Source organism: Gastrolobium bilobum, unplaced genomic scaffold (assembly GCF_033153095.1).
Source record: "Gastrolobium bilobum isolate Gb01-03AN ecotype WA unplaced genomic scaffold, APGP_CSIRO_Gbil_v1 utg3318, whole genome shotgun sequence".
NCBI classification, from domain to species: domain Eukaryota; kingdom Viridiplantae; phylum Streptophyta; class Magnoliopsida; order Fabales; family Fabaceae; genus Gastrolobium; species Gastrolobium bilobum.
In genome coordinates, this window is record NW_026895278.1 from 14,020 (window position 1) to 25,054 (window position 11,035).

Genomic DNA, 11,035 nt, shown 5'->3' on the forward strand with positions numbered 1-11,035 from the left:
AGGATACTGCTTTCAAATTGATGTGATAGAAGAAGCAGTTGCAAAGAAAATCCTACATTGCTCAGAGTTATTGAATGATGAACTGTTGACAGAATTAGTTAAAGCCATCGATTCTACTGAAGATTTAGGTGCACTGGAAGAAGAGATAATATAGTTGACTAGAAAATTTGAAGATAAACCATCAAGTAGTCCAAAGCTGGAGTTGAAGGGGCTTCCTACAAACTTAAAGTATATATTTTTGGGAGATGATGATACATACCCAGTGATTATCAACAAGGAATTGTCTCTCGAAAAGGAAGAAAAACTGGTAGTAGTGTTGCAAAAGCATAAATCTACAATTGGCTGGTCCATCTCTAATTTAAAAGGAGTCAGTCCTTTTTTTGCACCCACAAGATCTTGATGAAGAATGATGTGAAACCAGTTTGTCAACCCCAAAGGAGATTAAACCCAAACATGAAAGAAGTGGTCAGGAAGAAAGTTGTCAAACTTCTAGATGCTGGCACGATCTATCCCATCTCAGACAGTGCATGGGTAAGTCCAGTGCAGACAGTGCCAAAGAAAGGTGGAGTGACAGTGATTAGGAATGAGAAAAATGACTTGATTCTAACAAGGACCGTGACTGGTCGGAGGATGTGTGTGGACTATAGAAGATTGAACGATGCCACAGGGAAGGATCATTTTCCATTTCCTTTCATGGATCAAATGCTGGAAAGACGAGCCTGACACACCTATTATTGTTTCTTGGATGGGTATTCTGGTTATAATCAGATCCCAGTAGCCCCAAAGGATCAAGATAAAACAACCTTCACTTGTCCATTTGGTGTCTTTTCTTACCAACGAATGTTGTTTGGTCTTTGCAATGCACTGACCACTTTTCAAAGGTGCATGTTTTTCATCTTTTCTGATATGATAAAGAAGTTCATTAAGGTATTCATGGATTATTTTTCTGTGTTTGGTTCTTCTTTTGATACATGCTTGGTTAACATCTCTTGTGTTTTGCAGCGTTGTCAAGAAACTAATTTAGTTTTAAACTGGGAAAAATGTCATTTCGTGGTAAGAGATGTCATAGTTCTAAGAAATCAATTATGAATAACTTGGACAAACAGCTTATGCTATTATGAGAATTAATTTTAAATCGGTAAAATTGATTTCAAAGGGTGATTTTTTTTAAAAAACAAAAAACAAATGATTTACTATAATTGATAGATTGACTATAAATTCTCCTAGAAGTTAGTAGTTTGTCATCATATTAGAATGATAAAAGTTTATTCTAGTCCTAAACTTTACCCCATCAAACAAAAAACTCTTCAAGAAAGATACAATTCACAAAATTGCAACGGCAACATCACCCTAGTCCAGGCTCTGGACTAAATTCAATTTTCCAATAGAGATTGCTATAAATTCATCAAAAGTTGGTCCATTCCATCAGCAAATTTCTACCTCATCCCTTGAAACCTCAAGGCCATTACTTTTATCTGCCTTGGCTTTTTGGTCATCTAGATAATGCTGATAAATATAGGAAAGAAAGCCCCATACTGCTAATAGTAATGCTATACACTTCACCCCATCGACCTTGTCATGAAAGAAAATAACAGCAAGGATGGGAACTATGGGCAATGCCAAGGTACCTATTACATTTGAGAATAATGAAGATACCTCAAAAATTAACCCCAGCATACCAATGGAGGTTATTTGCCATGCCACAGCAGTCCAAAGAAGAGTCATTATATATGACACCCTTCCCTTTTCATATTCCTTCATCTCATTATCCAAAGTTTTCCATTCTCCACTTGCAAACAATCCCACAACACAAACACAGGAAGCAATGAAGGAAGGGTACAATTGCATGTCCAAGACAGCAGAAAAGGTTTCCTTTTTTATAACTTTCTCAAAAGAAAGCTGCACAAGAGAGAGATATAAAGAAAATGCAGCAGATGCACCAAGGGTGCATAAGAATCCAATTATATGCTTTTCTATGGGAAGACCCATTGAATCCTCAGAATCAGAATTGACTGCAAGCAGGGAAGCTGATATGGTAAGGAGGACCACAGAATTGAATATGAATGCTGTGAACTTCTGGGAATTCAGGAAGAAAGAGAATACTGCATTGAAGGCTAATTGGGTTGCACATAGTAGAGAATAGGTGGAAAGAGGGAGATATAGAAGTCCATAGGAATACATTAAGTTGTCCCCTGCAAGAAGAAAGCCAAAAGCTATGTAGAGGGAAACTAAGGTGTAAAATTTTGGTTTGTATTTGGAGGAATCATTTTTGGGCATGTTAGAAAATTTGGCATGTGATGGGAAGTAAAAAAGGAGTGGAAATAGGACAGGGAATCCAGCTGATTGAACAAATGTTGCCATCCATTTGCTATTACCACCTTTGTCATAGTATAGCCTTCCCAAAAGAGTTGCTGCAGATTGTCCTGCAAGAAGAAATATTATGTAGAGGGACACACGAAACCACCATTTGTATTCTTTGAATCTTGATTGTTGAGATTGCTGAGTGACAGTTGTGTTACTGAGTGAGTTGTGCACTTTTCTGTCATCTGAGGAATACATATACAAGAAACTGAGATTAGTTCTATGACTTCTATATGATATAATTTAGAACTAATTCAAAGTTGAGAGGGATGCCGGAGACACATTATTTTTGCGTAAGTGGTTCCACCAAACCCTTAAACTAAATGTTGAAATTGCAGGGGAGAAAAATCTGAATAATATTTCTTTATATATAATGACATGATATAGCGTATTTTTAAAATTATAGTTCTAATCATGAATCCCTGATTAAGCAACAAAAAAATTATGAAAAATAAAATAAAATTTATTTAGAGATAATTTAAGATATTCTAAATTATTCTATAATATAATCAGATATCAGAACGGGATAAGGCTATATTATTAGCCATTTACAAACAACATTTTTTGGATTTTCCCCTGTTCTGTGAACTCTTTCTAGGGATAGGATTAGGAGATGGATAGGCTTATCATCTATGAACCTTGTGTGCAGCAACAATAGCCAACAAAGTATAAAATTCTAGTAAGATGAACACAGTGATTCTTATTATGAATGAGATAAAAAAGGATCAGCATATTGAGGAATTAGAGAGAATTATGTTGGTGTCTGTTTCTGTTTCAAGAAAAATAATAACCAAGCGAGTTTGAGTGAGAAAAACTAACCTGCAGTTTGAAGCTGTAGTTCTTGAACTATCTCCATTAAAAAGAGAAAAAGCAAAAGCTATGATGATAGGGATAACATCAAGATTCAGAGTGGGGCCTTGCAATTGCAATGCATCATTGTGCAGCCTATTTTGAAATGTTAGATAGAGACAACGCTCCTTAGATCGTAGAAGACTAGAAGCCAATATAAACCCGACAAAATAAAAGTTTGACTTAACCAAGTTGGACTTTTTTATATAAGCTTACATGCACCAATTACATTTATTTTTGGAAGTGTTGTGTAAGCAAATTTTGTGAAGTCAATAAGCAACAAAACATTTTGCGTATTTTCTTACCAAAATGACATGCGTGCTGAACGTTCTTTCTTTTTATTTTTTTTTGGTGAACTCTTTCTTTTAATTTATTGCTGCTAGAGCCAGAAGACTCTTCGTACGTTCTAAATAATATAGCTGTTTGCATTGTGATACGCTCAGATACCCGGACACGTTGTTTAGAAAAAAAAAATGTGTGTGGGACACGTGTCCAACACGGACATGCTCCGACACGTTCGGACATGCGTCTGACACACGGTCGTCAACATTTTAGGACACGTGGTCAACTCTCCGCTCCGTCACGTTTTTTCGATACGCAGTCAACTTTTTCCGACACGTGGTCAACGTTCGGATACGCTTCGACATATTTTTTTTTTTAGTCTTAATTTTATTTTATTAACTAAAAAAAAATCATTTATAAATCAATTTTTTTTCTCTTATGAAATTTGACATGAAAAATTAACAAGGTACAAAAAATTATTATTTTTATATTTAAGTTATGAAATTTGAATATTTGATTGGTTATATGACTTATTGTGAACAGTTATATGTATTAAATATAAATTATATTATATATGTATTAAATATAAATTATATTATATATATTAAAAATATTCTTTAATATCAAATCGTGTTCCAAAGTGTCAAAATATGTCATTTTTTAAAATTAACGTGTCGGCGTATCATATCTCGTGTCCCGTGTCAATGGCCGTGCATACGCTAGTGGGTTACACAACCGGTGCGTTCACGGGTTAATTGAAGAAATATTATTTTTTGAAGCTATACAGAAAATTACTTATTATTATTACGGCATCAAAGTAAACATATAATAAATAATTTAAAAATAAAAAAAACAACGCTTGGTTACATTACTATTTATCACTTAACAAATTTTGTACAAAAAAAAATTTAAGCAGTAATAAGAATAGAGTTATAAAAAATAAAAGGTTTTGCTAAAAATAAAAATATTATACTATAATAAAAACAAATATCATTCTCCTAATTTTTAATCCCTTTTTGAGGCCATAATAAAATACTTCTAAATGAAAAAATTTATTAGTACTTATATAAGGTAAGGCCACTTCAGCGTATTTTTAGTAGAAATTAAATGAATAAAATTCATATATAATTTATTTATTTTTTTAAAGAGTATACCAAATTGAGTCTCCATGCAAAAAATTTATTTTCTTTTAAAATATCAACATAGAATTTTATATTTTATATACATAAATTAAATCTACATAATTAAATACTAAATAAATACGCCTGTTTCTAAATCAAATAAACATATTTAAACCTTTAGGTTTCACTTATTTTGTTAAATAGGTATTTTAAAAACCATAAATATAAAATTCTCCAGGGTTATAAAAGCCATGCCCTTATTCTAAAACTTGTATTCCCTACATGTAAATAATAGTACACTAACAAATATTTTTGTGTATTATAAATTTTTTTAAATTCAAAATATTTTAAAAAATATTTAAAATTTTAGAATAATACATACATAATTAATATTTAATTTAGGTAAAAACTTAAAAATATAATTTAAAAAAAAAAAAAACTCTTCACTCCCACCTGTGTTTTTCTTACAATCCGAGCTAGGTGATCAAGTAGAGACCATTTCACAATGTCTTCTTGAATTGTGTGATAGCTTTGGCCAATGCATACATAAGCAAGAAGAGAAGACCGGCATCTTCTTTTCATTATAGAAAAATGATGAATTTGATATAAAAATAAAAAATAAAAATAAAGGTGACGCTTTGAAAAGCAAAGAATTCAATAGCATACAGAAAGGGAATAAATACAATATTTTACACTAATGAAGCAAGGCCTGCTAAGCTATATATCATGCTAGATAATACTGTAATCACCTTCACTACTCATCCTTATGTAACACATTATGGCTAATACAAACACAAAGAAGGAAGATAGTTCCATTCCAAGGGCTCCCCAACCAATAACACCAGAATGCTTTAATATGGCTGGAATAGCAATGCTTCCTACAGCTGAGGCTCCAGTCAAGAACTTTGATGCATTCGCCCAGCTGCTCCATTATTCATTAGATCACAAAAATCAAACAATATAAAATGATTCAATTACCCAGATTCCAAATTCAGATACTAACATTTTTTGTTTTGTTTTGGGTGCAGAATTCAGATCCTACTTTTTTTTCTTACCTGCTATCTGATTCAGAAAATAAAGAACCACCCTCTGATCCCGCAAAGAACAGCAAAGGCATTGGAAGAAGTACATATGTTATCGCTGCAAGAGAACAAAAACATTTAATGAAATAACATACAAGGAAAATTTTCTTGTCACATAACAATCCCATAAATGAAAAGATGTAATTATATAGTTTACTGGAACCAAATTCAATGATGCTTTATCTCACCACTTAGCATTGGCCACCAATTATCATACAAGGCACATGCCTGCCACATAGAACACAAGTTATTAAGACTTCAGAGTAACAGTTTTGCCAGTAAGTTTGTCTCTTGTCACATATTTATACATACTAACGATAAATAACCAACAAGGAGAAAACAATATTACTGACCAAAATTTGCAAGACGACTCCTCCAGAGACCAAAATTGCCAAAAGTACAAGTTTCCCCGTGTTCAAGCAGTAACGAACATGTCCTGGCAACTCTGCCATCTCATGTTATAAAGATATGCAACTGAAACAAAATATGACAACATATTGCTATGAGAGTATTAGATCAGAAGAAAATGCTAAATGAAGAAGCAATTGTAGCAAATGCAAGATACAAAACAGTTGCAGTTGATTTCATTTAACAAACAGCAGTTTATCTTATCTATTATTAAAAAAGTGATAAATCTCTACTCACATATTGATCACATATATTACACAATACCTATAGAAGCACCCATAAAAAAAAATAAAAAAAATAAACCTAGTGACTTAAGAACAAGAACAAGCAAGTCAGAATCCATGTTAGACAACCACAACCAAGTAATGATGTCAAATAGAGAACAAAAGCCAATGTTTTAGTGAGCCAATACAAGTAAAAGCTGTATGATTTTAACCCAATTTTTGGAAATAATAGTTAAGCTAAAACAGTGGTAAAGTTGAATTTTTCAGGGGTTCAAATTCAGAAATATATATGGTTGTCCTCTTCCCCTATCCTCGCTAGTTTGGATATAATGGGCAGTAATTTTTTATTTTTTATTTTTGGAAATAATATTACATTGAAAACTTCTTATAAGCGAAACCCGAACACACAAAAAATTGAGCATAAAATCATCATGACACAAAATCGCATCTTTTTGTCAGCATCAGCATCAGCATCAGCATCATGGTGATTCATAAGCAGAATCTATATAAACCAGTTGCATTTCCAATTTGCTTAACTGCATAATGGAACCTACTACATTATTCCTCCTCGTACATCGTTTACTTAAGGTAAAATAGAAAACAAATTGATAATCATCCGTTTTATGGAATTATAACAACAAAGTCCAAAGAACTCAGTCCAGTAGAAGAACTGAAGAAGAAATACAGAAAAAAGCCATCAAGTAAAATGAGCAACAAAATGGAACATATATATGATTGAAAACCAAAATAGGATAACTTAACATCAGACATAAAAATGTAGGTGGACATGTCCTATGTAGATATTGACAATGAGAGAATTTGAGAAATTGATACCTGAAATCAAAATCTAAATCTAAGTTTTGGTTGCAGCTGCAGCTGCTAAGGTTTTGAAACTGTTCGGGGTTACTTTTATTTAAACTATCTAGTTACAACCACACAATCAGCATGCATCTACCAGTCAGATTCGTATAGATAGTAGCCGACCGGTCCAACCCTTTTAAAGCTTCGTCTTTTGTCAAAACAAATTGGTAAAAATGTATCAATTATATTTATTTATTCATTTTTTTGGGCGGTATAATTGGATACAATTTATTTACCGGAATAAGTTATTCTATTTATAATTTTTTTTTCTACATTTACTTATCATTTTTCAATATGTTTAGATTAGAATCTTAACTACCTTTTTTTATTTTCTTTTCCTATTGAAATTTTGATCCAATGGTCTTGAAGATTGAAATATAGACAGAAAAAATAGTAGATAGAATAACTTATCCTTTATTTTATATATTTTTTGTTATAAAAATATTTAATATATTAAGGGATAAGATCCTTTGACATCAATGTCAAATTTAAAATTTGACACATCGTCTGAGAGTCGTTAGATCAAAAAAAGTCAACGACTCTGATTTGTCAGCATGTGACATCATTGAACTTATTTGATCTAACGACTCTCAAATGAGATGTCAAACTTTAAATTTGACACCGGTGTCAAAGGATCTTATCCTATATATATATTAATGTTTGGTTTCAATATTTTTATAATGAATATAGATAAGTTACTACATTCGTTCCCAAAACGACGTCGTTTTAGATTGAAAAATTTAAAAATTATAATGAAAAATACTATTATAATCTTGAAAGAAATTATAATTACAAAAAATCTTGAATTCCCCCTCTAAATGATGTCATTTTGAGTTCAATATAAATAAATTATCTACGTTAACCGTAAAAAAAAAAAATGAACCTTTGATCTTTTTTACAAAGTTTTTACACGTTCTTAGGCATGAGACTAATCCTATCTCTTAAGTTTTTCTTTTGCCGAATCAAATCCTGAGATATCAAATGGCTCTGAAGGAAAAAGCCCTTATGCTGAAAAGCATGTTTGATTTCGACATATTGTTGCGGGCCACCCTAGATCTGGCTTTTTCACCTTTTTACCCCTTATTAATTAATTAATAACAATTTTGCCCCTGATTCGAAACTATTTATCAATCTGCCCCTCTTTAGTCAACTACATTGCATTTTTAATCGACTAAATGACCAAAACAGACAAAAAATGGCTGCTGGGAGATTTAGTCGACTAAATCTCCCTATTTAGTCGACTAAATCTTCATATTTTACAAAAAAAAAAAAATAAGTCAGTATGATTTTAATCGATTAAGTAGAGAGATTTAGTCGATTAAATCTCCCAACAACCGTTTAGTCGATTAAAAATGCAAGGTAGTCGATTAAAGAGGGGCAGATTGGTAGATAGTTTCGAATCAGGGGCAAAATGGTTATTAATTAATTAATAAGGGGCAAAAGGGTGAAAAAGCCCCCTAGATCTAGGCCCAAACTATATAACGTCAGACTGAGGGAACAATGCCCAAGTTGAGGATAACCCGCCCAATTTTGGATGATTTATTTCAATTGGGCTATTTAAATCTCTTTTTTTTTTGGAAATAAGGCTATTTAGAATCTTTATAATGATAAATAACTAACTACCCATTGAGTTTTTATTTATAATATGCAACTGCAACCTATTCTGTAGATAAGATCAATAACTCTAGAACAATTATAATTTTTCTTAACCACATAGTTTGATTCACAGCTGTTGTAGCTGAAGCAAGTGTGGTAAGATCAAACAAGACAACTCTTTTAGCAGAAATTAGTTTGTAATTTGTAAAGAACAACTCCCAAAGCAGGGACGTCTATTTTTTTCTATCCAATATGATTTAATTTGCTTCGAGCTGTGGGATTCATATCAGCAGCGCTTCTATATATATATATATATATATATATATATATATATTTAGTGAACCCTAACAGAGCATGGAGAAAACTGTGAGAGAACCACCAGAGCGATCATCAGAGGAGGAAGACATACTAAAGCGAAGTAATAAACGTAATAAAGATCGTGGAGAAAAATTCTCACATGATGTATCAATGGTTCCTAGGGAGGAATCCTGGATGAAGGACCAAGAAGAGGGTCGAATTTCATGGAAGGAGATGCTGCAACGTCATAATGGAGAGAAGAATGTTGGGGAGGGTGCTGATACTCTTGAAGGTGAGAATTTGCAAGGTGAACCAGCTGAGGAAGAAGACGTTAATTTTGGGGGCATAAAGATGTGGGTGGAAGAGGATGGAAAGACTCATTTTGGTTGCACTAAGAGAGGAAGAAGACGCTTGCATAGAGTGTGGAAAAAGCTTTGATTGTTAAGTTGCTGGGCAGATCTACAGGTGTCTCGTTCATGAAGAAAAAGATTGAGGAGCTATGGGGAAGGAAAGGAAAAGTGAACGTCACAGATATTGGGAATGAGTTTTATGTGGTTCAATTTAGTGATGATGAAGACATGGAATTTGCTCTAAGTGGAGGCCCTTGGGTTGTCCTAGGTCATTATCTGTCCTTACGTAAGTGGGAACCTGGCTTCAGGCCTAATGCTGAGGGCATATCAAAGATAGCAGCTTGGATCCGCCTTCCTAATATTCCATTGGAATTTTATGATGAAGTTTTCTTTCGTAGGGTGGGTAACTGGATAGGGAAGTTAATAAAGATTGATAGGACTACAAACCTTCATGTTAGGGGTCGCTTTGTAAGGATCTGTGTTGAACTGGATTTGGCTAAACCTTTAAAAGGAGAGTATGTTCTTGAGGGAGTTTTGAAGCATATAGAATATGAAGGTCTAGGGCTCATTTGTTTCAACTGTGGAAAGTATGGCCATAGCAAGGATTGTTGTTCTGAGATTGTTCAAGAACAGATCGTGGTGAATGAATCTCATCCTTCTGGGGATGGTGAAGCTGATAAAGTTGAAGAAAACCGGAACGGTCTTGGCCCTTGGATGGTGGTTAATCGCCAACGCCGCCCTAGAAGCCAAGCTGCTACCCAAGATGGCAGAACGCCGATGACTTCGAGAAGATTCACTCAACGTGATTTTGGGGAGAATACTGCGCAATCAAAGCAGTTATCAGTGCAATCATATCAGCCTATTTTAAATGCAGTAAATACAAAATCACGTTATGGCAGTTTAATGGTGATTGGGGATTTGAATCAAGCTGAGCTGGAAGTGATTAATGAGGAGCCTAATCATGGGCATAATCCTAGCGTAATTAATGACCAAAAATCAAGGGGAATTGAGGGAGCTATCAGCGTAGAAAATAATGGCATCATTAATAGTGGTTTAAAAGGTTTTAATCGAAAAGATGCCTCGAGTCATTCTAGCATTGAATTGGAAGAACATGCAGATAGGTACATCCTTGTTGGGGGACCCTCAAATGATAGGGTAGCCTCTAAAAATGTTCATATGCCTTCAAAAAAAGAGGATTTGGCCAATAATATAGGGCTACGTCAGAAAGCTATTGCTAAAATTCAGAACCAGCATTTGACTACCCCTATGTTACTTGTAGATAGGCAAGTTGTGTTGCCTCCTGTTCAAAATACAGCAATGGAAGTGGATCAGAACGTAGGGGACCAAAGTGGGAGTGATAATGGTTTAAAATATCCTAAAGCTCTGGATCCTAATAGGACTTTGGTCACTACCCATTCGGATGCGTCTATTTTATCGCATCACATGGAGGTTGATAAAGGAGGTATAAATGAAGATAATGTTGAGATTGTTAAGGGGTCAGCAAGGTACCAGGAACCTGCAACCCTTATGGTTGATTGATGTCTTTGCTGGCTTGGAATTGTCGCGGGGCGACAAAGAAAAGGTTTTTGGGAACCTTAACTAGT

The 11,035-nt window shown here is 33.8% G+C and overlaps 2 protein-coding genes across 3 annotated transcripts; both read right to left on the minus strand.

The window, feature by feature from the left end:
- Positions 1–1,359: 1,359 nt before the first annotated feature.
- On the minus strand, positions 1,360–2,559 carry LOC133303756 (probable purine permease 11). Its single transcript, XM_061503731.1, has one exon. It carries the CDS (start codon positions 2,557–2,559, stop codon positions 1,426–1,428), a length of 1,134 nt encoding a protein of 377 aa, XP_061359715.1. The 3' UTR covers positions 1,360–1,425.
- Positions 2,560–5,217: 2,658 nt separating this feature from the next.
- On the minus strand, positions 5,218–7,250 carry LOC133303795 (vacuolar protein sorting-associated protein 55 homolog). Of its 2 annotated transcripts, none has more exons than XM_061503781.1 (5): positions 7,162–7,250; positions 6,049–6,169; positions 5,884–5,923; positions 5,669–5,753; positions 5,218–5,535 (listed from the first exon to the last, which is right to left on the minus strand). In XM_061503781.1, the coding sequence occupies exons 2-5, from the start codon at positions 6,145–6,147 to the stop codon at positions 5,343–5,345; spliced, it is 417 nt and encodes a 138-aa protein (XP_061359765.1). In that variant the 5' UTR covers positions 6,148–6,169; positions 7,162–7,250; the 3' UTR covers positions 5,218–5,342. The 2 variants fall into 2 exon arrangements, with proteins under 2 accessions (XP_061359765.1, XP_061359758.1); XM_061503774.1 differs by having other exon boundaries at positions 6,049–6,195; positions 7,162–7,191.
- Positions 7,251–11,035: the final 3,785 nt, after the last annotated feature.